We start from the raw sequence: 27,828 nt of genomic DNA on the forward strand, positions 1-27,828 counted from the left end.
TATAATAAATATTTATAATTTATATACATGGAATGAAATCATGGTCACAATACAGAACAAAATTAGAACATCATGTGCACAAATCTACAAAAGTCAGCCAAAGTTTTGTTTTTACTCACCGGTGTGAAATCAAGCTGCAGGCGGGACGCGGGCGCGGTCGAAACTTGCGCTGCGCTGGAGCGAGCCGGAGCATCTTCCATTTATAAGAAGTGACCCGTAGGGGAGGATCTCCTGGAGTTGTACAACATCTCGCAGTCCCCAACCTGTTTATTACGTGAACTACTTACAGACAAGGAGTTGCACGTTAGCCACCTCAAAACCTGAACGTGTTTTGATGTGGCCACTTGCGCCATATGTTTGTACCAAACGGTATTTCCTTTACAAATGGACTCGGTGAGGCTTACAACCAGGTGCGCTCTGAAGGCCGGGAATTACGGTTTGATGAATAATCTTAGAATACAGTATGCCGCAGAATTTGCACTGGGGGTCGCCGTCCTCACCGTCGACACTATAATCATATATGACTTTTAATGTGTTTGGAATTTAAAAGAAAAGCTGTGGAATTACGGTAATTTTAGAAACTATTTCATACAAGAGAATTTAAAAAAAAAATTTTTTTACCCTTTTTGCCCTTGAGCAATAACATTCGTACACCCTTGCTTCAAACCCTTGACAAAAAAAAAAAACTTTAAATAAGTGTCGATTTCCAAAACTACCCATTAGATTCCACTTACACACCATCCATAAACATTCCAAAATTAAATTCTTTATTGGAATATTTTCCAAAGCACTTGTTTTAAAACAGAACAAAAAATAGCCATTTACCATTTTTTCTTCCCCAAAAAAAAAGAAAAACCCAAGATGCTTCCAAAAATGCACTGAAAATATTTCAACAAAATATACATGGCAGACACTCGTATACCGCAATTAATAAATTAAAAAAAGGAAACTTTTATACATAATTCAGGCAATCACTTATATTTTCAATTAAAATGACGAGTGACACGGCCAATTAATCGAAGGTCAACCTGCTGTTGACGACCAAATCTGCAGTGCATCATTACAAAAATATCATCAACCCCCCCCAAAACAAAAAAAAAACAGCGGGTAAAATAATCACGATGGGTCGCTCTGATAAAATTCAACACTGATAAAAGCCAAAAAAAAAAAAAAAAAAAAAAGCAGACGTCATAAAAATACAAACTATATGATGGATTTAAAAATATACAGATTACATTCGGTCCGGGTCTCAGATGAAGGAGAGCGGGAAATTTAGCTGAAGTCAGACCAGAACAGAAAATGTAAAAAAAAGGAAAAAAAAAAAAATAAAAACACCCGAGCAGATTAGATTCTAACCATTCTGAATTGATTACCGATACGAGATCCGGTCACGTGACTTTCAGAGCCAGTGCTCGTGAAAGCGGACATGAAAAACAAAAACCACACACTCACGCAGATTTTTGTCTATGCTGGTCGATATACAGAGCAGAAGGAAAACCTCAAGTGGTTTTGTCGCGTGCGTGCGTCGCACAGTAGAAAAAAACATCTCCGTCCGCAAAAAATGAAATGGGAGGACGACGGCGCGACCGCCGGCCAGATCCGAACGGGACGTTACGGACTACAAAAGAGCCCAAACCGCTACGCGGTGTGGCGCGAGGGGAAAGGCCCGGGTTCCATTTTAGTTTGGGTCGCGGGGGGGGGGGAGAGAGACTCGTGCCCCCCGACGGTCATTCAGTGCAAGAGGTGTCTTTACACATTTAAAAGATTTTCCACTTCAGTTCTTCTCGTAAAAAGTCTCCATTTGGACTAAAAACTCCATCTCCGACTTTCGGTGGGCCCGCTTTCTTTTGTAGCGCGCCTTTGCTGTCCACGGTATGGAATCGTAGCGTATTTCTGCGGCGTGTGGGTGCGTCGCGGCCGGTCGGGTTGGTTCACTGGGGCCGAGGCTCCCCGTGGACTCGGAAGCGGTACAGGCAGGTGTAGTCGGGATGGCCCCAGTTGGACAGCACGTGCACCTCCATGATCTGGAAGGACTTTTCCGTCGGCTCCTGCGGGGCAAAGAGAAGCCCGGAGCGGTGCCGGTTTTTAAACGTCCCGAATCCTGCGATTATCTGGAGCCGGGCAAACCGGCTTTAAAATGTAGCGCCCTCAACGAATGATGACGGTAATTTCCGGCCCATAAGCAGCGAATTTTTTCACGTGCTGCGGTTTACGCGGTGACGCGGCTAATTTGTGCATTTTTTTTCCTGACGGCCGCAAGGGGGGCACTCGAGCGGAAAAGGTAAGAGAGAGACCGGTGGAATATTTGTGCCGAGGAAGTGACTTTTACCGGTCAGGCCCTGTCAGCGCTGCGTCTCAAGTGATTTGTACCGGTATGCTTTTCTTTAACCGGCCCAGTTAGCGCGGTGCTCGCGTGAGCGTTAGGCAGAGACTAGCACGGCGCTAGCGTGGGCGTTAGCGCGGCGGCACTAGTGTCAAGCTCTGTGTACTGTCTTTCTTCGTAAATATCTCGTGTTTCAATGTGTGCACTTGCGCGGCTTTTACATTTTTTAATGTATGTACCAAATGATATTTCCTTTACAAATGTACAGGGTGAGGCTTATAACCAGGTGCGCTCTGTAGGACGGGAATTACGGCATATCTGCCCTATACTGGCCCCAGGTGGCCAAAGCGCACACCAGAAACGATTAGCACGATGGCCGTTGAAGTGTGGCAATAACTCGTTCTAAGGGACTGTTGTTACAAGAAAAAGTAAATTAGCCGTGAAACAAAAACGATGGTAGCAAAGGTTTATGAATGAGTAGGGTGGAATATATGTGCTGAGGAAGTGACTTTTACCGGTCTGGCCCTGTTAGCGCTGCGCTAGCGTGTTACTGCTATCTATGCCTCAGTGACTTTTACCGGTCTGGCCCTGTTAGCGCTGCTATCTATGCCTCAGTGATTTTTACCGGTATGTTTTTTTTTTTTTTTTTTTTTAAAACCGGCCATGTTAGCGCGGCGCAAGCGTTAGCATTAGCACGGCGCATTAAACTCTGTGTACCGTCCTTTGAATGTGAATGTGGGTTTCAATGTTGGCACTTGTGGCTTTTACACGGCTGCGGCGTAGGTATGTACCAAATGGTATTTCCTTTACAAATGTACTGGGCGAGGTTTATAACAAGTTGTGCTCCGGTACACGCGTAATTACGGTAATTTTAGAAACCATTTCATGCACAAGACTTTTTTTTTTACCCTTTTTGCCCTCGAGCAATAACGTTTGCCCACCCTTGCTTCGAAGCCTTGACGAAAAACTGTCCAATTTTAGAATACAGTATGCCGCAGAATTTGCATTGGGGGTCGCCGTCCTCACGGTCTACACTATAATCAGATATGACTTTTAATGTGTTTGGCTTTAAAAGAAAAGCTGCGGCCTCGGTGAGGCACAATTAAATCGTGATTGTTGTTTTATTTTTAACATTCACGTTAAAGGTCCACTGTCATGAAATGCACGATTTTTAGTATGTTATTAATGAAAAAACGGCAGGCGGTATGGACTCATTCATTTTTTTTTTTTTTTCCCCCACCACAAAACATGATTTTGACATATATGGCCTTTTGTAACTCGTGAATAATGTTATATGTATTTTTCATTACATTTTAGAATATTTATCGGCATGACACATGACCTTTAAACCCAGCCAGCCAGCACGTGGACTGCCGCTTGTATATTTATCAGAATCATCTTTGTTTAGCGATAGGATCAAATTGATCGGGAAAAATAAGATGATAAGATGAATACCCTCCCAGCCCAGATCAATACGAGGAGGTGTGGAATTGACCTTAACAGGGAAGGTTTGAAGTGATTCGCCGGCTTCTTGGTAGGTGTAGTGACCGAGCAACTGGCCTTCTTCCTGGTACTCGTCATCGAGACCCTGTAAGGATGAACGGGGTGGGGGCAAAAATGAATTAATTCAATTACTGGCATATGAATGCGAGAAATATCGCCTACTGTGTTTTACAAAAAAAAAAAATGGTAATGTTTCATACAAAGACTGTGAAGTTCTGCGGGGCGCTCGTGATGTTTCCAGTGGGGGACAGCGCTTTGGGAATGTGCTCCAAGCAGAAGGACGTGGGCCGGATTCTCATGGAAAGCCGGATCACCAGGTAACCCTGCGAGCCTTTGAACGCCCAGCAGTTGCCCGGGTACACGTCAGGCTGACGGAGGCGAAAGGCGGAACGGAAACGCGCTTACAAAACGTCCCGTTGCTAAAAAACTTTTGCCGTTCTGGGATCGCCGCATCGGACTCACCTGGATGACAACGCGAGGGGACTGGGAGAAGTACCAGAGGGGAACGCCGAACAGACTCATGAGGGCCGTCTTGGTTTCGTGCGTCTCGGAGCAGCGAGTGCTGAGGATGCTACCACCTGCGCCCACAATTTCAGGAGTGGAAATGTGAAAAAAAAAAAAATAATAATAAAAAAATAAATCTAAACAAAAATAATAAAAAAAATACCTCCGATTTTCATTTCTTACCTCCGGACTCCAGGGCGTAGTCCACCAGACCGGTCCTGTCCTGAGAGTAAAGCCTCAGCGCATTCTGGACGATCACGTTTACTTGCTGGGAAACAAGACCACACGTGTGTGGGTCAATTAATGGACAAAAACATTTTTAAAATATGGATTACATAACAGCCTTCAAAACCTAACAACTGTCAAGTTCTTCTAATTTCAAAATAATTCCAAAATTTATAATGACAATTGAACCAATTGAACATCACCTAAAAGTTTATATTAACACTAACAATTTAATAAGTTGCTGCAAAATAAGTATGAAAAAATGTAATCTTACTCAGCGTATCAACATGGCTGACAGGAAGGTGTTGGGCTTTGATATTTTTTTTCTCATTTATTGGTCAATTAAATAATTTATTATAAAAAATGAATATTTGTCTAATAGTTTTACACAAAACATTTGTTACAAATAAAAAGTAAAACTTTTTTTTTTTAAATTACAAATAGCCGATGTTAATTTTATTAATTAATTGGTTGACCGATGTGTTGTAAAGGTCCAATTAAAACATTGAAACAATTCGAAATATAATTATTCAATAATCTTTTTTTTTTAATCCTATGAGTTTTGTTTTAACTTTAAACACAACCCCTTGCCGGGAGATTTGGTTACACGTCCAATTTGAGCTCCTTTTGACGACACGGCGATGTCCGGATTACCTCTTCCGACAGGCCCTCGGTAGAGGCGACGCTCTGCACCGAGCCGGTCACCGCGCCGGCGACGGACGCCGCCTTAACCTCGGCCTCGCCGACGGTCTGGGCGCGGTTCAGCTCCAGCTGCCGCGAAACGTTGCCCAGGATGCCGCGCTCCAGGGCGGCCAGCGACGCGCGCAGGTCGGGCGCGCTCACGTAGCGCCGCGACAGCCAGAGGACCAAAGACTCCGGCAGCTCGCCTTGCGCCACGCCGCCGAAGAACAGAACCTGCAACTCCTTGCGGACTTGGGAGGACACCTGAGTGGTTATCTGGAAACGGAAGGCGGTGACAGGAATTCAAACTCGGCGTCAAGACGGTTTACAAATATCAGTAAAAACAAATAACACCGGTAACATTTTTCCAAAAAAAATGCTCATCCATCAATTTGAAAATGAAAAGAGACCGGTGGAATGTATGTGCCGAGGAAGAGACTTCTACCGCTCCGGCCCTGTTAGCGCTGCACTAGCGTGTTACTGCCGTGTCTCAGTGATTTTTACCGGTAAGTTATTTTAAACAGCCCTATTAGGGTTAGCGCTAGCTTTAGCTCAGCGCTAGCATTAGTACTAGCGCTACTGCCACGCTAGCGTTAAACTCTTTCTGTGTACAGTGTTTGTAAATATCTTGTTTAAATGTGGGCAGATGCGGCTTTTACACAGCTGCGGCTTATGTATGTACCAAATGTTATTTCCTTTACAAATGTACTCGGTGAGGCTTGTAACCAGGTGCGCTCTGTAGGCCGGGAATTACTGTAGCTTTTTTTTTTTTTTTAATCCGGCCCTGTTAGCGCGGCGCCAGCGTGAGCATTAGGTAGGCGCTACCATTAGCGCGGAGTCACTGGCATTATTTTCTTTGTAAATATTTCGCGTTTCAATGTTCGATAAAGTTGCGGGTGTGTTCTTGTTTGTAATTATGAGTGTACCCCTTTAAGAGCGGAGGGGGGGGGGGCGGTGTCAGGTAAACTAGGAGGTCGAAGTAGGTTGACCAGCAGCTCGTTGTTAAGAGACCATGTTAAAAAAAAAAGACGTCAGCCTGTGGTTCACTCCGCTAAATCGGTTTTCAGGTGCGCCGAGTGTGTGACAAGTGCGCAATTGCGCAGTGGCGCAGCTTAGAGGCAAATTGAAGTCTACACAAAATAAGCCAAGTCTTTCAATGTCTATGTACTGTATTTTCCGCACTATAAGGCGCACCTAAAAGCCTTTGATGTTGCTGCAGTGTCCCCGTGATTTTTACAAGTATGTTTTTTTTTTTAACTGGCCTTGTTAGCGCGACGGCATTAGCATTTGGGTTTCTACACATTTTGATTATTTTCCCCGACAGAGCATTTGCACAGAGGAAAAAATATTGATTTTCCTTTGACACAGTAACCCCACCCCCTAAAAAAACAAAATAGTGTTCCACTATGTATTCAAATAAAGAAGAATGCTGTTGTGATGAGTTAAACGACGATTTTGAAAGTCCAAACATTTCAGCGCCCTCACAATCCGTAACCGGGCTCCTTTTGGGTGCCTCACCGTCTCCTGCAGCGAGTCCAGCTGCTCGCACTTGCCCTTGCAGCCCAGGACGCCCTGCAGGTCCTGCCGGATTTTCCCCAAGTCCAACTCGAGTCTTTGCACCTCGCCCAGCAGCGCGTCGTGTTCCTCCTGCTTCACGCCAACACTGCGGCAACGAGAGCACAAACGTTGGAGCTTCTCTTACCAAATGAAGACGCTTTTATCCCGTTGTCTATGTGCTGGTACCTAGAAACAGGCGAGTCTACTGTTGGAGCAACAACTACTTGTTCCGTTTTCTTCTTGTGAAGTTCATACTGTTGCTGCTTCTCTTCCACCTCCTACATTTCAGAAAAAATATGACGGTAACAGTAGTAAATTTATGACTGGAATAAATGCATGTATGAAAAACACTTCTAGGCCATGGATACAACTAAATTCAATGAAGGGCATTTTCTTTTCATGTGCTGTGCAAACTAATTACCGTAATTTCTGGCCTATAAGCCGAGACTTTTTGTGTATTTTTTCTAATGGCCGCAATGGGGCACTTGAGGGGAAAAGTTAAGAGTGAGACTGGTGGAATGTATGTGCCGAGGAAGTGACATTTATTGGTATGGGTTTTTTTTTTTGTTTTTTTTAACTGGCCCTGTCAGCAATGTGCTAGCGTGTAGCTGCTGCGTCTCAGTGATTTTTACCGGCATGTTTTTTTTTAATTGGCCTTATTGGCACTGCGCTAGCATTAGCGCCACGCTATTGTATCGCTGCTGTGTTACTGGCGCGTCTCAGTGATTTTTACTGTTACGTTTTTTTTAACTGGCCTTATTGGCACTGCGCTAGCATTAGCGCCACGCTATCGTATTGCTGCTGTGTTACTGGCCTGTCCCAGTGATTTTTACCAGTTTGTTTTCTTTTTTAACCGGCCCTGTTAGCACAGCGCTAGCGTTAGTGCCGCGCTAGCGTGTTGCTGCTGTGTTATTGCCGCATCTCAGTGATTTAGGTATGTTTTTTTTTTTTTTTAAAACAAACCCTGTTTGTGGTACCGTGTTGTTGCTATGTTAAGGTATTACAACTTTGAAAACTCTTTCTGTGTACCGTCTTTCTTTGTAAATATCTCGTGTTTCAATGTGGGCACTTGCGGCTTTTACACAGGTGCAGCTTATCTATGTACCAAACGGTATTTCCTTTCCAAATGTACTGCATAATCGGGTGCGCTCTGTAGGTCGGAAGTTAGGGTATGTGCTACTTATGTGTGTTGAAGCGTTTCAACCAGTGGAGGTGCAAGTCAGCATAATGCCATGGGTCGAGATTACATTTGAGACGACCCCCCCTTTGTCTGAAAGCCACGCATTTTTGCAGGCCTCTGTTCGAAGCCTTCAAGTCACGTATACCTTGGTCTTGGCAGCCAGAGCGTCGAGCAGCAACTCCAAGTCAGCTAACCGCGTCGTTTGACTCCCTTGAAACGCTTTCAGCTGCTCTTCGCTCTACGAGGGAATCCAAATGGCACCGTGAGCGACACGGACGTCAAAGACGACGAGCCGCAGAATACCTGCTCCCTGCGGGCCTGGTCCTGTTTGAGCTCCCCTCGCACAACCGCCAGCCTCTGCTCCAGCAGGGACGCCGTCCACAGTTCCAGCGTCTCCCTGTCGGTCTCGGCGTGGAGCTTCTCGCGCAGGCTTTTGTACAGAGCCAGTATGCTGGTGTGGTGCTCCTCCTGCTTCTGGTCACTCTGCTGGACTCGCTCCCACAGCAGAGCCAGTTGCCGCTCCAGACGTTCAAGGCGCGTCAAGTCCACGCCAGGGACCACAATTGGCTGAGGAAGTAACGAGACGAAGGGGTGAATAGAGAGGACCACACATATGCTGGTTAGTCATTCTTAATCATACTTCTTATCCATCCTACCAGCGTTTGCGATACGGGAGGTAAGGGCTGGCCCAGGAGAGACTCCAGCGCGGACTCTGGCAACAATTTGGACAGGTAGGCGACGGGAGAGGAAGCGCGCCACTCGCTGAGGTTCACGGCTGGGAGGAAACCGACCAAGGAGGCGGAGGACGGCCCCCACAGCCACAAAGCTGCAGCACAGCAACAGGTACTCAACAACCCGTCCGAAAAATGCAACTGTCGGGAACTGAATTGATGAGGTTGTCCCCATTGAGTTACCGTAATTTCAGGCCAACAAGCCGCAATATTTTTTTTCACACGCTTTCAACTCAGCCGTTTATGCGGAGATGCGGATAATTTGTGCATTTTTTTTTTCTAACGGCCGCAAGGGGCCACTCGAGCGGAAAAGGTATGAATGAGACCGGCAGAATATATGTGCCGAGGAAGTGACTTTTACCAGCCCTGTAAGTGCTGCGCTAGCGTTAGCACTGTGCTAGCGTGTTGCTGCCGTGTCTCAGTGATATTTACCGGTAAGTTATTTTAAACAGCCCAATTAGGGTTAGCGCTAGCTTTAGCTCAGCGCTAGCATTAGCACTAGCGCTACTGCCACGCTAGCGTTAAACTCTTTCTGTGTACCGTGTTTGTAAATATCTCGTGTTTCAATGTGGGCAGATGCGGCTTTTACACAGCTGCGGCTTATGTATGTACCAAATGTTATTTCCTTTACAAATGTACTCGGTGAGGCTTGTATCCAGGTGCGCTCTGTAAGCCGGGAACTACTGTAGTTTTGAATATACAGTAATTCACAAAAGATAGGCCGAGCACGCGAGGAGGGGGTTGACTCAAGACAGAAAAACTCTGACCTCAATGTCGCCACCGATTTGCAGCGCACTCGTGAGACGTGTGCTGGTTAGGAAATCTGCCGCCTCACAGAACAGACAGCGGTGTAAAAATAACTTCTGAAATCTGCGTTTACTGGATTAATTCTCTGTTCTAACATCGTTTCACGTCGGGGTCGCCGTCAGAGCGTAAAAAGTGATGACGACTCTCGGGGCTCTTGGAAAATAATTTCTTTAGTGGGTGGCCTCAAAAGTGATTTTGTAATTTTCCAAATAGGCACAAAAGCTGCTTTATGTCGCCTTCTTAAAAGAACCCCGCGTTTGTACAGCATTTCGATTTGTATTTTAGTCGTGTCCATGGAAAAAGTCTTCACAACCTGTCTGAAAATGTTATTCTCCTCATTTGGCTTTTTGCGGTGTGACGATCTGAACGATCCCCCGTGCTGAAAAATCTCCTTGTGAATAATGCGCAAGCGTTACTAACGGGATTTTTTTTTTGGTACGTAGGGGATGCACGCTGGGAAATTCCCTGGTCTCAAAGTTCCCCTTCTTCTACATTGAGGAAGCTAACATACGTTATAACCTAACCTTAAAATAAAAGTTGATATAAAGATAAACATCTTTATGTATGTTCGCTGTGTTCGTCTTTCTGATTTCTGAGACGTTCATGGCGAACATGAACACTCGGTGACAAGTTGTCAAATGGCACATGTTGAAGCACGGATGGGGATGTTTCAGACTGGCCAGAGTTTACAAAATATACGCACGTTAATCACAAGGAGATTTTTCAGTACCGGGATCATTCAGACCGTCACACCGGTGTTACATTAGCAATAATAAATAAGACATCATGGCAATTTTAAAATGTTGTAGACAACATGAATTGAGTCTGGGGAAAAGAAAAAAAAATTCCGGGATGCCACAAGCCATGTTGTCCCAATGTCCATTTTCCATCCCGCTTATCCTCACAATGGGTCACAGTAACAGAGAAATGATCTCCAACAGACACGTTGTGCCATGTTTTTGTTTTCATAATTACGGCACTGGCATGGAGTCTTCACAACTCACCTAAGAGGAGGAGGAGGGGCAGGAGGAGGAGGAGCAGCTTCCACAGTAGGGGGAGGCATCTGCAAGTAACGCGACAGAAAATTTGTCAAACTGACAGGAATGCACTTTCATCTTAATAACAAGAATAATGAAGCAGGAAAAAAAAAAAAAAGCTCTCACCGTGTCAGAACGAAGACGTTGACAACAGACATGAGGGACACAAGATGGTACCAGCCACAGACAAGAAACCACAGGAGACCGCGGCCTGTCTTCACTGGGGGGCGCAGAAGAGAGATTGTGATTAAAATCCTCACAATGTCAAAAAAAAATCTTTTTAGAGAACACGTGACTAACCCGGAGCTGCTAGAATTGCCCAAAGCACTGCGAGCAGCCCCTGTGCCAGCGCGCCAGCGCCGGAGCCCAAAGATTGGGCACCTTTTACCGCCCAATGACCCGGCTGCAGGAGGCAGGAACCTGCAAACGGAAGCACCGATTAGTCACTGCTGGCCTCATCTCAAGAGCGAGAAGCAAGCGCCGGTAAAAACCTGCGCCAGCCAGAAGGCTCCAAAGCGCCCCCGCCAGGCGCCGAGACCTGGACGACCGCGTCAGCGGGACGGCGTGCGTCGAAGAGTGCTGCTTGCCTTTGCAGTCGTCGCCTGCATGCGACAAAACCAAAAACAAAAACACAAAAAGACGCGTGAATCAATACATCTGATACACTAAATATTAATTCAGAAAAATAGGAATAGGAATGCGTGTTGCACAAGCTGCCATGTTTGATGAGGACGTGAACAAATTTTACGCAAAAACCTCTGTCGTCACATTCGGGAAAAGTGGAAGTCAATTTTAAACGACATAGATGAAATATTATATCAGGCTTTGCGTGCAATTCAAATGTTGAATGCCCCAAAAGTTCAAGAATTTCAAGTGCAGACAGAATCTTCTGGAGAAAAGATGCCTCGGAAGTCAATAAAAAAATTCAAACCATAATTTCATAAACCAAATTATTATTCTAAAGACCCAAGTTATTTTCAACTTCCTTTCACAATATCACTTTTTTTTTTTTTTAAGTGTTTTATCTTTATGTAGACTGTCAAGTCACCCAGAGGGTCATGATATCCTGCAAAAGTTGAACTGAGGAAAATGGACTCCATTGAATATTTGTGTATATTTTCTGAAAACTTTCACACATGACTCAAGCAAGCATTCGATTATGTAATTTTACCTATTTTACACTGGTTAACCTTTTACATTTTAAACCATTATGTTAAAATGTTACTCGATACATTACTCATGTTTTCTATGAAATCATTACTTTTTTTTTTTTTTAATTCAAACAACTTGCAAGGCAACCAGAGCCAAAGAATAACTTGAAGTTAAGATTTTGTGGTTTGGATTCTGGTGCTGAGCCGAGCGTCCGCTTGCAAGCTAGACCAAAAGAAAACTGGTCATTTGTCACTAATGAGTCAACAAGTTGCTGACCAGTCAAAGCGGCTCACACACAACCTCTGCAGAATCGTCCCGACAAGAGGTCACGGGGGTCACATGAACCCCGTCCAATAGCGGACAACGGGGGTCGTGCCTGCGTGCGTGCGTTGGTGGTGCTTACATAGGGAACCGTTGAGATTGAGATGTGATGAATCTCCCGTCACCACATCTTTGACGTTCACGCTGCCGCAGTAACTCGAGTGAGCTGAAACACACGCCAAGCGCTTTTGTATTTGCATGTTACAGGGAAAAACGTGAAACAAAATGAACCAAAGTAATTTCAAGACACAGTCAAAACGAGCTCGCATATTTCTCCGAGCATGACGCTCAGAGAAGCAACAGAAGACCAGAGTGAGGAATGAAGAGGAGGCCGCGGAGTTACCTTGAACCTGAGAGTCTTGAGAGCTGTCGCCCTTCATCCTGCGCTGGAGGAGCCACACTTGGGACAAACCGGAGGACGCCGTTTGTCTCAGCGAGTCCGTGCACGACGCCAAGACACCTGCTGACGACAAGCGGCCCCCGGACGGTCAAAATGCACGCACGGCAGTATCGAGGTGGAAAAAATTAATCATAACAATGCTGTAAAAAAAAAAAAAACAAAAAAAAAAACACGTGGGTTGATAACCGAGTTTGTACAGCCGGGAAAGAATGCAGTGGAAGGCAAGTCACTGACATTTGAAAAATGTACGGGTGTGGTCAGTCATGCCCGCAGATATTACGAGTTACGGGTGTGTGTTGTGTTTGTAATTAAAGTGTACCCCTTTAAGAGCAGAGGGGGGCGGTGTCAGGCAAAGTACGAAGTAGAAGTAGGCTGAGCAGTAGCTGGCTTGTTTAAAGATCGTGTAGATGTGGTCCACTGCGCTGGATCGGTTTTCATGTGCGCTGAGAGTGTGCGACAAGTGCGCGATTGCGCAGTGGCACGGCATAGAGGGAACATTCGTCAAGACTACACAAAATAAGCGACGTCTTTCAATATCTTCGCATTTCTACTCGTAACAAATTTTACGCGCGGGATTTTTTTTTTGTCCTCGACTGTGCAGATTTGCGAGTGCGATGGCGCACGGGTGCGTACGCGGCCGTCAAATCTCAGTGACTTGAAAAGGGGAGAGAGAAACTGGATTTCGAGCGGTAGTCGAGTGTTGAAGCAAATACTGTACTCGAGGTTTGAGATCCATGGTATGATTTTTGGAGTCTTTTCAATTAAAGACAAAAAAGAAATGGCGGCGATCCAAAACGCGTCTCACCGGCGCTTTGCGTCCCGCTTTTGGTACGCGTGCGCAGCCAGAGGACGCCGCTGCAGACCGTCGCCAAGATGGACACGAAAGGAGCCATGACTTTTTTGCTCAGGCGCGCACACGAATTCGACACCAACGCGAGGACACCTGAGGGCGGGTGGGGAGGAAATCCAATTAATACATACATCGACCTTCCAGCGGTGGGTATTCGATGCAAACTCCGAAAGAACACGTTTAGATTTTGCTCACCTGTCTTACTTTTGCGACTCCGGTCTCGGGAGTAAATACTCGTAAAAGGTGACGACGAATAGGAGAGTGCATCCGTGCAGGCCTCGGCGGCGTGGGACGACGACGACGACATTTGTGACGAGTGTGCGACGAGGGACTCGCTCGACTGAGAGTGGAAGGAGCAGTCCTTACAGATGTACCCGTTGGAAGCGGCGACGTCGCCGTTGACGCTCGATGAGTTGCGCTCGGAATGGGACGACCTGCCTGGGGGGTGTTTGGACACACGTTTATTGAAAATTACGCCATCGCCATTGCCCTGCAAAGCACTTTTCGACATGACACAAGTGCACGTCAACTGACCCCAGATGCCGTCGACGGTCGTCGTGGTTACGCTCGCCGTGACGGTGCGCTGTCTCAGCCGCGCCTGGTCCGCCGCCGCCGTCGCGTGCGGGCCGACGTCAAACGCGGCGTGGCTTTCCTCCACCATGGTGGCGCTGTTAATCGGCGTGCTGACGGCGGAGAAGCTGAGGTCTCTCCCGGGTGTGCCAGCTTGGCTCAGGGACAAAGACATTGCGTTGGAGCTGGAATGCAGCTTTCTGCTGCGCAGGGTCCTGGGACAAGCGACACCGGAAACACAAATGTGAAAATAAGAGAGCGCGTCATCCTTGTGCAAAGTTGCGGAAGTCGCATTCGACATCCGAGTGGTAGCCATATTGGCTGCATCTCCTGCCCGTGAGGTCACCCCGGACATTCACCATTGAAAACGCAAAGTGGCCCCTACATTTGGAGACCAACACGCCCTGTCTGTCACGGAAACTTCGAAGAAGAGAACATCTCACAACCGAGTGAAGTTACCGGGGCAATATCACCCTATTGTTTCGAGCCATATTTAGATGATATGCGGATCACGGCCAAACCGCCTCCCCGTCCGATCCGCTTCCGGCCCGGCCTTGTGTGTATCCTTCAGCGACTGCTGTGCGGAAGCCTTCCGATACCCACATTGGCACATTTAGCACCCTTGACTTACGGATTAGCAGCAGTCTGTCATTTGGAACTCACGAATCTCTCGTCCTTTGCACCTGTGCAATCCAATTTTCACGACGAACCGGATCTTTTGGAAAAATATAAAGAGTGAATCCATCCTCCGAAGTGTTCGCGCAATATCCAGCAATACAACGAGCCGGCATTTTGGCTAACACGAAGGAACAACGAGCTACCTTCCACCAGGGTAAAACTAGCATAAACAAACAAGACTGCTTGAGTTTGCTACTGCTCTATACGTCACTTCCTGCTTCTTCTCGAAAACAAATCCTTCGAGAAGAGTTTCATGGCGGGAGTGACGAAAACCCATACGCGTCCAAATCATCTTTTGTGGTGAAAAAACGGATGGGTCCATACCAGCTGCCGTTTTTTTTCCCACCAATAACATACTAAAAATCACCCATTTCATGACACTTGAAATGTTAAAATGTTACCAAAATAAAGTGGAAATTGTACTTTTGTGAGGAAAAAACTTGATAAAATTTGATATGAAGGTCACATGACTGAGTCCTGCATGCACTGTGGTCCAACTTGCAGGCGCCACTTTACATCCGACACTCACCGTGACTCCTTCCTGGTCGTGTAGCTGCTCTGCTTCTGAGTGTAGTCCATAAGACTGTTGTTGCCATGATGACCAGTAACAGTTTGCAGACGCAGGCTCCGCCGCGACATCCTGGGCGACTCGTAGACCGGAGCGATCTGGTGCTCCTTCTCAAACTCCAGCGCTGCCGTCGAGTAGCTGGAGCTGAGAAACGCAGGAGACGACGAGTACGAGAGAGAGAGAGAGAAAAAAAAAGAGCACGTTAGCGAGAAATGCAAGACCGCCTAAACCCAAGTTAACTCTGAAGCCCGCATTTCTTCACAAAATAAAATGAAACCAACCCAGGACAGACCGTCTATTGAGCGAGAAAGTGGAGCCGTCACGCCGTTGTTCACTGCAGCCGGCAGTTAACCCAACAGGAAGTGACTCATCGACGAGCCAAGAGGCAAAACAAGACAACGAACGGAGTAGGCAGAGCGTGCGTTGCGCAGCTTAATTGCAAACGCTCGCCGCGTAAACATCCCAAACGCGTGGAAACTGACAAAGAAAAGCAGTCCACCATGTTGGCGTGGACGGCGGCGCTGCGCTGAGTCACAGGGCCACACCCACCTGGCACGCACACACGGAGACCGTCAAAAAGAGGACGAGGATTACAAGCAATTTCCGGCTAAACAAGGTTGCTAAATAAAAGGAAGTAAAGTGAAAGTCATGACCATTATCGCCCGTTCATCTTGTAAACTCACATTCACAAATATGGACAATGATTCTTCAGTGAAACCTGATAAGAAATTGGAATGTGGGAGGAAGTGGGGGAGCGGGGGGACGACAACAACACGCAAACACTGAGACAACATGCAAACTCCACAGAGATCCAAACTGACATCACGTCCGCACCGTTGCCCTGACAGAGGATTAGAGGAGGCTAAACAACACGATCTTGTTGGAAAAGGAAGGAACCACCCGAGCAATGTACAGGAAGTCACGGCAATCTGCGAAAATTGAATCCGGGGTACGAGTTCTTTTGGTTGCTCAGACATAAACACCCAGACCTGGGGAAGGATCTTCAACAACCAGCGGACCTTTCCGACCTGTCAATCCCTGGTACAATAATAGCCAATCAGATAGCCGCATAGTCTTAACCCTTGGCTTGACACGCCCCTCTCGCCGTATTGGCCCACAAGCAATGCTGGTTGTCTAGTAGCGTGCGCTTGGAAAAGTTCATGTGACGAAGAAAATGGTCCTCATTTGCGCTCAGGGAACGTGCAACTATGATGAACGATATCCTGCTAGGTTACAAGAGGCCCGCTTGATTCATTTTCCAAAGCCTAAATCACAGTTGACGAAGTGTCTACGATGGATTAAGGCTTGCGGAAGAGCGCACGTACAACTAAATGTGAACAATATCAACAAACATGTTCGAAGGTAAGTGAGGGAGAAGTATCTTCTGAGTTTGATTGAATTATTATCAGTGCTTTATACATTGCAGGAGAAAAACTTTCACTTTGTTAGCGTATCACTGAGCTGCCGAATGAAGTGTGTCATGTTTTAAGCCGAAGAGTCGGGTTAAGTGATACGTAAATGCGCCACGTCATCCAAGAGAAATATCTATTTGGCCATTTTTATCACATCAGACTTTCAAGACAGAGCCATGGGTTCCATTACGAGCCAAGTCAAATGAATACACCCACTCGCTTCTAAAGACTACAATGATATTACTCGTGATCTGTCCAAGTAAAAAGTACTCACCCTGCTTTACATGCGGAGTACGATTCCACTATTTTATCTTGTTGGATTTCAATATGAAGTTTATCAAACTTTTTCGCATCGATCGCCAACATTTCGCCGTAACTCTGACATTGCGTCCCGCTCTGTCCAAAATCTAAATTCCGTGTACATATCCTTGCGTGAAATAGTTGAGACCTCTCTGTAGAACTCTTTTGAACAAGTCCGACGCGTTTGACAAAAAACATACCGCAATATTATCTGGAATACGCGACAGAGAATCGACGTCAAACCTGTTCTGTTCAGTGGCCATTTTGGGAGCTTGTGGGACACGGCAACTGTAGCTAAGGGGGCGGAGCTTAAGCTCACCAATCGGAAAGGGCCGTTCCATTCAACTTTTGTGGAATAAACAAGCATTCGTGCTTTCGCTACAATATGAGGCGTTGTCAATTTTAAGATAATTCTGCTGAGATTGTATGTCGTATGAGCACTACATCAACACAGGTCGCGATAAGCGAGAGCAGCGAGCGTCTGCGTCTCCGGAGCCGCAACTCCAATCTAAAGCCCGAGGATTAGACACCGCCTCCTCCATATCCAATTATCTGCTTTCATGTTTACTCAGCATGCTGCTTTCTGCGCCAACTTGCTCTCCGATTAACGACAAGTGCGGCTCACCGACCACCGACAGGGGATCGCGGAAACGTGACGAGGCCGACCCATCTCGCGCTGAAATGCGTCCGCGCTAGTAACGTGGGCTCACTGCAGCAGCCATAACAAAGCTAGCGCCAGCGCTGAAAGTTCCGGTCACTCGGGGGGGGGGGGGCATCCTTATCGACGTGTCCGCGGCTCAGATAGCCCACGTGGGCCGATTATATAAATAGAATGCAGAGCTCGTGATATTTAGAAGCGCCAGGAGAGGACAGACAAGCAGCAGAGACAACAAAGTCGCTCGCGTTCGGCTTCCAGGAATCGCTCCTTGCATAACGCCGGCTTTCTTTTGATACCCTTCCCACACTCAAGTGGGCACCGCCAGCTTTCTTGCGTCACAGGCACACGACTCCAAAATCGTCTCATCGCACGGAGCTGGTTGTGCGCTTTGGCTTTCGGAAGCAGGTGGAGGGGTGGGTGGGGGGCTGGGGGTAGACGCAGACCGGGAAGTGGGCCCACCGTTGATGTGAAGCGGCATGGAAGGCAACATTTAACTTGTAACGCATAAACCAAGACAAATATTACATATTTTCACGCTTCTTGAAACCGTGAGTCCACAACAGTTGCTTTCTCGTTTTTGATGAAAATAAACTGGGCTACCCTGACGTCCGCGTCCCACCCTCCCCCACCGAAAAACCACTTGCCAGATTTGTACTCCGTTCTGCGCGTAAATCAAGTACCCGAAGCTGCTCCGACGCAAGTAGCAAAACCAGCTCATCCGCGTTCTTCTCTGCAAACGTCCCAACAAGCAGCTCGTTCCCTCCGCGACAAAACAAAAAAAGTCGGCAACGCCATTTGCGTCTTGACGGCCGCTAAGTAACGGATGCGCCGCCCACTCGCATTCTGCTGCCTTCTTTGTATATTGGATAAAAAGGGGGAAATAATAATAATCACATTCAAAAAGGAATTTCACACGGTAGGTGCCAATGAGCGGTACGCGATGGCCTCACAGTCCTGAGGACCCGGGTTCGATCCCGGCCTCGTCTGTGTGGAGTTTGCATGTTCTCTCTCCCCCGTGCCTGCGTGGGTTGTGATTGTGAGTGAGTCTCGATGTGCCCTGCGATTAGCTGGCGACCAGTTCAGGTTATACCCCGTTTCCTGCCCGTTGACAGCTGGGATAGGCGACCCTCATGAGGATAAGCGGCTAAGAAAATGGATGGATGGATATATCAATACTACAAAAAGATGAATTAGAACACCACCAATAACAGTAATGGGAAGAAGAATATGACTAAGAATTATGATAAAAATAATGAATTTGTGCATCTTGTTAAGGTCATAAACTGTAGCCATCAGGTGATTAAGCAAGTAATAAATGTTTACTAATATTAAAATCTTTGCTTGGATCCAAAAAAAAAAAAAAAACATTCCAAATGGGGATAAAACTTTGCCTCTTTGCAACCCTCGTGAGGATAACAAGCTAAAAAAATGGATGGATGGATGATCGGAAGAAAAATGAGGAAGAGCAATTTTATCTAATTGCAGTTCGTTTCATAAACTAAGTTTTTTTTACACTTGTATCACTGTTGAATATTAAAATTAAAATAATTCTTACATGTTTTATGATGGCAAATGTTTGACCCTGGAACTATTCCATGTGCTGGAAGTCAAAAAAAAAAAAAAAAAAAAAAAAAGTGAAAACAAAACATACAAAAAAAAAATCAATTCCAAAACTGGTTTCCCCAACCAACCACGTGCACATACAGACACACACACACACACACCTCCATACGGAGTTAATTTACTTTATAAATAAAAATAAAGCCACAAGTGTTCCCTCCAGAGGCTGTGTTAAATTGTAACCACTAAAGTTAAAAGTTGCTCAGTTACAGAGCTTTACATGAAGAGGAAAGCCAAATGCCCTTAAAAAAAAAAAAAAAAAAAGCGATGTTATATTTTAGAGGCAAACAATAGTGCCCAAAAGCGTCGCTCATCAATCCGGAACATTTGAGCTGTTTTCCCGAATTTCCCCGCATGATCAACTGGGAGAACCGAAAAACAGCATGTCTGCCTTCTCGCTTCCCAAAACTGCAACCAAAGTTTACTAACATTTCGTATCGAGGGCTGCCGAAGTGGCGTCCAACTTCCTGTGGGACGGGCACGACCGGGCACAGATTAGGATCGTTCCATCCCACCCTCACTTGCCCTCCCGCAGGAGTCTCTCGTCTCTTTGCCTGACTTCCCCTCGCCGCGCCACATCTGACGAGGAGCGGCGAGGACAAATGTCAACTGCGATAGCGGGACGGACGCCAACTGCCAACGCGCTGACACGAGTATAAACAAAAAAACGCAGCATGATTACAAACAGCAAACTACTGCTTTTCATTCTCGGAAACTTCTGGTTTTCATATGCAGTTCTCATCTCGCTGACATTTCATTTATGAGCATCACAAATAGCTGCCTTGAAACATCTTTGTCGGGCTTCCTGGGCGATCCGTACAATGTGCTCTCTTGCGGGCTACTGCGGCAAGTACTGACGACGGTCTCGGGGACAAAAAAAACTGCGCTGGAGGCCCCGCTGACCCGCTTGCAGCATCATGAAAAATGGAGGCCATCGGTGAGCGCATCGGCTCACGGCCCTGCCTTCATCTGCATGGGGGGGGGGCGGCGTCACGGATTCTTGCTCCAACATAAAAAGACAAATCCATTATTACATGCAAAACTTCAGGCCGCACAAAGTCTTCCTGACCTTGGACATTCTATTTATCATTAACAAAATGTTTGGATATGCAAACTGGATTGTTCCGACTATTCGGGGGTCTGAACACGTCCGCCCGTCTCGACGCATTCACGTTGTCGTCACCGGGGGCAACGCGCACGTCCGCAACACAATGGCCGCGGCCATAAAACGCAAATTGAGCTACGGCCGCGCAAACACAAGGATTTATTGTTTGAAATATCTGTTGAGAGTGCGCGCACCTCCTCGGCCGCACACCGACTGATTTAGGTCACCGGTTTCCCCTCGACTCGGCTGGAGCAGACAGCGCAAAAACCGTCCGTCTAATCCTGGGATCGGGGCCGCGCTTGTGCCGGCGACGTTCATTAATAGATTCTCCGACGACGGCATTCCGAAGCAGCACGGGCGACCCGCTCGAAAGTCTACCCGGCGGATTCCGGAGCGCCGTCGACAGCGCGACTCTTCCAAGTGGCGTGCGGGACTGGATTTCACAGCGTACCACCAAACTGAACCCGACACTGTGGGGGGATTTTCTCCGGGGGTTTGTTTACTAGTATACTTGGCTAACAAATGCGACAGACGAAGGAACGATATATGTTCATGAGCATTCTACACCTCAGCCGCCAATTTGATCTTGAAGCCCAACATTGGTGTCATTTATTTGAAAAAAACTTTCAAACATTGTCGTACATTTTTTGCATGACAACAGCACCCTGGGCAATCTTAGTATTTTTACGTCAATGACGCTACGCACTAAATGTGACGCTGCCTCAAGCCAGACAGCGAGCTAAAGGGGGAAAACGAGACGGCCGGATTCCCGAGCGGCAAGCCCGACGGCGACAGCGACACTGCTACACGCGCACAAACCCTCATTCGGGCTCTCAAGTGTCGACCGCACCCAGGCCGCGAGGCACCTGAGCAGAACAAACAGGGCCCGAGCAAACAATGTCCTCAAAAAAATTCAACAAAATCAAACTGAGGTTTTTCTATCAAGCGGGAAAACTGGAGAGTTCTGTATATTTGTTCCCGTCTGCTGGCTTTGAGTTGATTATGTTCATCATCATATCTGGATTTGCGCCAATATCCAGTCGGAGCTCGTTCAACACGTGCTGGTTCTGACTCAACTTTTTGCGAAAATTTCTAAAAACTCCCTCTGGAGCCTCTTGAGCTTAGCAGAGGTCTACGGAAGTAAATGTGTGCCGGCAGGATTTGAATTTCAAATCCCACAGGAATCGGGATTTGAATTTCAAATGTCAAGCGATCACATTTTCAAGAGTTGCATTTCAGTGTAACTTTTCAATGTTAACAATTCAACTGGCTACAATTCGCCGTCTGAAATTCACCGTCTGTGCCACCAGGCAGGGTTAACTTCAGGTGTGACGGTCCTGAGCGCTCCGAGCGCTGAAAGGTCTTCTTCAGGTTAATGCGCACGCGCGTTGAATTTTGGGAATTTTTCTACTTCCGTGCCAGTCTGAAATTTCCCCATCCATGCGTCTTCCGCGTGTTCAACTTCGCTATGGACGTCTCGCAAAGCCGAACACAGCCAATGAAAGAATACCGAAACAAATGCAGACGTATTGCCTGTTTCTAAATAACAAACAATATGTTTGCATTTGTTTCGGTATTCTTCCATTCGCTGTGTTCGGCTTTGTGAGACGTCCATAGTGAAAATGAAAACACGGAAGAAGCATGGACGGGGAAGTTTCAGACTGCTACCGAAGTAGAAAAATCCCAAAAATTCTACACGCATTAATCCCAAGGGGAGATTTCAGCACGGGGGAGCGCTCAGACCGTCACACCGGTCAGGACCAAACAGGCAGCCAATCGCAGTTACGCTTTCTTAGTATGTGAAAGTACAGTGCAGATGAAAGTAAAAAAAACGGAGACTCTTAAGCCCCAAACGATTCCACTGCAAACACACGCGGACCAGGAAAGACCCTGAAAAACCACAAGCACGGAAGCTTTTTCAGCCGAGGGACTTTGTGGACGTTTCTTATCCGCCAAAGCAACGTGAAACACTAAAAGCAACACGCGTTGCCGGCGGAAACAATATTTCCTCTTCCAACAGCGAATCGACGGCGCTGCGGATCGCCTCGTTCCTCCGCCGTACCCGCGCTCGCACGTGCCAAGTGGTCTCACCTGAGGGAGTAGGTATAGCCGGTGTTCTCTGGGGCGCACTGTGGCGGCGCGTATGTGTGCAGTTGGGAAAAATCCATGGTCATTCTTCTTTGTTTAGACTGCAAGAGTCAGGATGCAAGGGATAGCGTCAGCCCACGCTGACACGGTACAGGGAGATTAGCACAAGCACAAACACACACACACACACGAAAGCACTGCCTTGTTCAACCTGTCTCTTTTGGTTTGAAACCCTTGAAACAAACACCCTAAATGGACATCATATATATCCAAAATATGGCAGACGGAGCTGCTGGCTTGATACAAAATGAAGTCCGGTAAAACTCAATGAGTCGGCTCGCTAGTTTTTGTTCGTCAGAGAAAAAAACAAAACAAAAACAACAAGCCAGATAGGCCCGACACCCATTTTGAGCAGGAACAACAACGCCGCAGTGATTGCGCCTGTCCTAACCTGTTCCTGCATGCCGCCGCCGCCGCCGACTGTAACAGACGACCGGTCGCGTCCCCTCCGGTAAGCGAGAGACGGGCCGAGCGGATCCTCTTACTCTTGGAGCTGAGCCCGGCCTGGAACTACCACTTGTGTGAGCTCGGCGCACAGGGAAGGGAGCGTTATGAAACCAAGGGGTGGGGCCCGGAGATTTTTTTTTTTTTTTTCCTTGGTCTTCGTTTTTCCTCTGGAAAACGGGCGGGAAAACACTAGCCCGAGAAGTCGCTCTTCTTCACGGGGCTGTGTAAACAAAACTGCTTTTATGCACAACAATTTGTTGCTAACGACAACTGAAGCAGTAACGCTGTAAAACTGAAGAACTTCACCAGGACAAAAAAAAAGGTTTGTTTCATCAAACTTGTTGCAGTTTTTAGGGGATAGTGTCAAAAATTATAAAATGAAAAAATACTAATTATATCGTCCAACGGATGCAAAAGTTGGCAACGTTACTTTGTTAGTAGGGCTCATGCACCGAAATCTAATCTGTTTTCCTAAATTATTTTTTTGGTGACAAAATTCAGGCATACATTGTTGAGATTGAAGCGTTTTAATCACAAAACTTTTTGTGTCGTCGCGTAAACGAGAAACGATTGGGCGCGCCGGAACGAGAATCAATTGCGGATTCTGAGCCCGTCCAATTTATAATGTAAGGAATGTGGCGGGAGCTTCTCGATTAGCCTTCGCTTCCCTCGTACCGCCTCCGCAAACGTGACAAACAGTACAGAAAAAGTTTAGATATGGCGAGGGTTCACGTTTATATGAGATATGATATACAAATTTGGTGCAGATCGGGCCACAAAGTGAACGATGGTTCTTGTTAGCACTGTTTCTAGCACTAGCCAAAAACGGCAGTAAGAACAGCTCTCGATCAGGTCGTATGAACGTTAACCGTTAGCGTTGACGTTTCGCTTAACGCGATTCGCATGCGCAGCGTGAGCGGGACGTTAAAACTGCTTTACCGTGAGAAAATGTACGCCTAGCCAAAGAGGAAACATTAATTTCACTACAGGCATTCCGTTAGCATAAATGCTGTTGTAACTGCTTTATGACAGCCATCAATAAACATATTTTACTCTTTTCGCATTTAACTGTAGAGGATCTGATTCCAGAAATTCAACTTTGAGGCCCGTTCAAATGTTTTGGAGTTTTTCGACGACCAGGTAAGACCACAACCAGAACAACTCCATAATTACATCGAAAACAATTATGTAAGCCCAGCTACTGCTCTCCATAAAGCAAACCGAACTTCCATCCAGTGGCCGAATAAGATTTTTTTTTTTGTCTGTTTTTTTAACTCACGCTTTCTTGGAGATTTTCATTTTATGCAGACGCAAACGCAAACAGACAGATGGCCCCAATCCAGAAATCCCAACGCTAAAGTCTCAACTCAAAACTGTTTGGAATCGGGACCCTTGAGCCCAAAAGAAGGATTAGTTGATGCAAAGATCCAAAAAGCTGCACGGCGGGGGGTCCATCTTAACCCGGTCAGGGTTGATTTGTTTTTAACTAATGTGGGGGAGAGACGAGTTTGCATCGCCAACCAAAGCGCGCACACACCAAAAAATATTAATATCGCCGTATGCACGTCAAGCTCGTAATATCGCAGCCGCAGATTTGCACACGTGAAAAATTGCACACATGGATGATCGACGGCATAATAAAGAGACAGCTTGAACAGTGGCACGCTCTCATACACACACGCACGCGCAGCCCTCGCAATGGCGTTGAGCACGCCGACTCGCTGTCAAGTGTTTTGTGTCCACTCTGAACGTCAGCTTTGCTCTGCTCCGTTACGCCGAACCGCCTTCGTGGTCGAAAAAAACGACAAGAACGGCGGCGGAGGCGCACCCAGCGTTCAAAAATAAATAACGTGAAATTGGAATATGTCACAATCACGGCAGCAGCTGCACACTGCAACATGGACGCCGGTTCCATTCCCGGCGCGGCTAAATTTAGAGGGGGAGGGCGCGGTGGTTTACAATCGCGGTTTGTAAATTCTGCAGCTCACATGACTGCCGAGATTTGGATTTGGGCCGATTTGGAGGCCGGGATTGGTTCGAGCGAGGACGCGATCGCGCGCCCGATCGTGCCAAAACTTGCCCGTTTATGCGAGTCCGTGGACGGGTTCGCTCATCCTACAGCGGCTCCCGAACGCACAACACCCACTGACGGATGTCGGTGGGCAAAACTTCCTTCCCCGGCATTCCGGGATCGGGTACAAAAACAAACAAAAAAAAAAACCCCAAAAAAAAGGGGGCACGAAAGCGTCTGTCGCGAGTTGCAAAACTGCAGCGAGGGGCAGAGTCCGACAAACCCGAGTTTCCAAAATGGCTTCCCGGGCGGACAAAGCCACAAGGAAGGCTGCTCTGATGCTGCTGCCGCTGCCGTTGCTGATCCTGATCCTCCCACCGCTTCGAATCTATTGGAGGAGCCAATGTGCGCCTGACAGCTGCCCGGGGCGGCCTCCGCTGACACGAGCGGCTTTCAATCACACTCGCCCCCGTCGACAATCACTTCATTGTGACCTGACATTAGCGAGCCGCAATGGCGGTGCTTGCTCGGACGCCACCACGTGCAAGACCGTCGTTCAGCTGCTGCTGTTGTTGTTTTGTTTTTTTTTTTTGAATTTATTTATTTTTTCCTCTTAAACTTGAAAACAAAATACGACCTCTGGGTGGTGGGAAGCGACGTCATTCGCTCCACGACAAGCTGAAGTAGTGGGCAATACTTTCAAACAAAACAAAAATGGCTTCTAGCTTCCAATGCTAAGCGCCAATGAAGGCCACAATAAAGGTTGTGCATTTCAAAACAAAATAGCTTTGCCTTAGTAAAATATAGCTGAATGCTATCGATGCAAAATGACAAGACTGGATAATCGCAGGGGTCACCAACCCGGGGCCCGCGGGCTAGGGTGTGTTCTAAAACTACCATAGGCCACAAATTGTTACTATTATTTGTGCTTTAAATTCTGAATCTGACTTGCTTACGTGAATTAAAAATTTTAAATACCTGTAATGTCATTTACTACAATCAATTAAAACAAATATTTCATGTACGTGTAATGAACTTGAGTCTGACATTTGCCGCAAACGGGCCACGTAGCCCTTCATAAGATCGGCGCTCACCAAGTCGCCCTCAGCCTCAAAAAGGTTGATGAGACCTGGGATAATGAATACAATTGGTGTTGCGGTATAATAAACCAAAGACAGACAGCGGGGCAACATGCAGACGGACGATCCATTATCTACTGCTTTTCCGGGTCAGGTCGCGGGGGAAGTAGCTTCAGCAGGGATACCCAGACTTCCCTTTCCCCAGCCGCTTCTTCCAGCACTTTCAGAGAGATCCTGAGGTGTTCCCAAGCCAGCCGAGAGACGTAGTCTCTCCGGCGTGTCCTGAGTCGTCCTCGGGGTCTCTTTCTGGTGGGACGTGCCCCGAACACCTCACCAGGGAGGCGTCTGGATCAGATGCCCCAGCCACCTCATCTGGCTCCTCTCAATGCGGAGGAGCAACGGCTCGACACTGAGCCCCTCCCGGATGACCGACCTTCTCACCCTATCCCTCAGGGAGAGCCCGACACCCTGTGGAGGAAACTATACAATCCTGTAGTCTGTATTATCGTGAGCACTAGCAGTCCTTGGCCGCTAACTTGAAAAAAAAAAAAAAAAAACTAAAAAAAAAAAAAGCTCCAAAACTTTTTTTTATTTATTTTTATATTCATTTCATTAATTTGCATCATTTATGTATGATTTTATGAAGTACAATGATAGAGCCTTACCCTATAAAATCCATTTACTTACACTTTCATTATGTTTCAGCACAAAACAATGGTTATTATTCTGAAAACAGATGAAAAACATTTCAATCTACAATGACATTGTAGGGATAGACAAGAATATATATGTTTTTTCGCCTATGTGGTGGTACCGGTACATGTTGAGGTTCTGCGAGACCATCTATTGACACTTGAATCCTCCTCACCACTAGTTGGCGCTACACTGTGGAAGTTTCTCACACACACACGAACACACAGATGATTGAACATCTTGTCATCAGGATATTCCATAATGTTGCTGTGGAGAGTTAGAAAACCAAAAGGCCAAGGAAACAGGAACATTATACCACATATATAATGACTTACAAATACAACAAGAGAACTGTGAGTAATATTCCACAGGTGATTTCTTTTGTCCCTTTTTTCAAAATAGTGTTTATTAATACCACACGCTTCGGTGTTCACAATCGATGGCGAAACAAGTTTCGACCTGATTTCACTGTCCGTGCATTGCCTTTGAAGGGAACGTCGACCCTACCAACATGGCCGCCACAATCACCATCGTGACGTCACTGCAAGCAGAAAGGCGCGCTGGGCTTTCCAGCCAAAGATGAAAGCAGCAAGATAGTACACAACCACGCGCGTTCGCTTTCATCGACATTTCTGTCGGCTCACGAGGCATTAATGGAACACGCACACGTCCATCTGTCCGTAAGGTCCACCCAAACGCTTTGAACCAACGTTTATCACATCTTCTTAAAACAAACAACCAACCACCACAAGAATGCTGCGTTCAATCCATGCTAGCATGACAAACTTGAAAGTCAAGCTGCAGCCTCTCGCGTGCCACTGTCATTACGGCACAAGGTTGTCAAATAGCCTTAAAAACAAACAACACGAACCAGGTTCGACCATTTGGATTCTAAACGAGCTTGACTGAAGACAAAAATGAAAAAAAAAATATATATATATAGATGAAGTCCCTGACGGCGCAGGGGATCTTAATTCAAACAGAAATAAATGATCACTCACGCGTCGACTCTCCCCGAGTGTATCTTGATAATTCCACTTTTGTCCCCCTGGAGCAACTTTCCTCACGTCAAAGTTTGTTGATGACAATTCTCTCAACTACGCGCTCGCGCTGTGACGGCAACGACGTCTTGCCACGCACGCGCCCACATTTTCCGTTGCCACAGTCACGCGCATGGTACCATAAAACAAGAGCAATGGAGCAAATGCGCGACAGCGCCGCTTACTGGCGAACGCCGGAACGACAACAACACAACAGCCTGTGTGAGA

General features: G+C 46.8%; 1 protein-coding gene across 7 annotated transcripts; it reads right to left on the reverse strand.

The window, feature by feature from the left end:
* Nucleotides 1-758: 758 nt before the first annotated feature.
* Nucleotides 759-27,709, reverse strand: sun1b (Sad1 and UNC84 domain containing 1b). 7 transcript variants are annotated; one of them, XM_061847280.1, is made up of 23 exons: nucleotides 24,858-25,464; nucleotides 22,274-22,371; nucleotides 15,049-15,231; nucleotides 13,806-14,056; nucleotides 13,467-13,709; nucleotides 13,227-13,364; nucleotides 12,365-12,484; nucleotides 12,104-12,187; nucleotides 11,040-11,150; nucleotides 10,849-10,968; nucleotides 10,675-10,768; nucleotides 10,516-10,574; nucleotides 8,630-8,799; nucleotides 8,277-8,540; nucleotides 8,119-8,211; nucleotides 6,980-7,071; nucleotides 6,755-6,899; nucleotides 5,210-5,512; nucleotides 4,514-4,598; nucleotides 4,289-4,404; nucleotides 4,027-4,194; nucleotides 3,819-3,911; nucleotides 759-2,048 (listed from the first exon to the last, which is right to left on the reverse strand). In XM_061847280.1, the coding sequence occupies exons 2-23, from the start codon at nucleotides 22,354-22,356 to the stop codon at nucleotides 1,932-1,934; spliced, it is 3,132 nt and encodes a 1,043-aa protein (XP_061703264.1). In that variant the 5' UTR covers nucleotides 22,357-22,371; nucleotides 24,858-25,464; the 3' UTR covers nucleotides 759-1,931. The 7 variants fall into 7 exon arrangements, with proteins under 7 accessions (XP_061703264.1, XP_061703262.1, XP_061703261.1 ...); XM_061847278.1 differs by lacking the exon at nucleotides 24,858-25,464 and adding an exon at nucleotides 22,722-23,080 and having other exon boundaries at nucleotides 12,365-12,481; XM_061847277.1 differs by lacking the exon at nucleotides 24,858-25,464 and adding an exon at nucleotides 22,722-23,080.
* Between the last annotated feature and the right edge of the window lie 119 nt (nucleotides 27,710-27,828).

Source organism: Syngnathoides biaculeatus, chromosome 16 (assembly GCF_019802595.1).
Source record: "Syngnathoides biaculeatus isolate LvHL_M chromosome 16, ASM1980259v1, whole genome shotgun sequence".
Taxonomy (NCBI): Eukaryota; Metazoa; Chordata; class Actinopteri; order Syngnathiformes; family Syngnathidae; genus Syngnathoides; species Syngnathoides biaculeatus.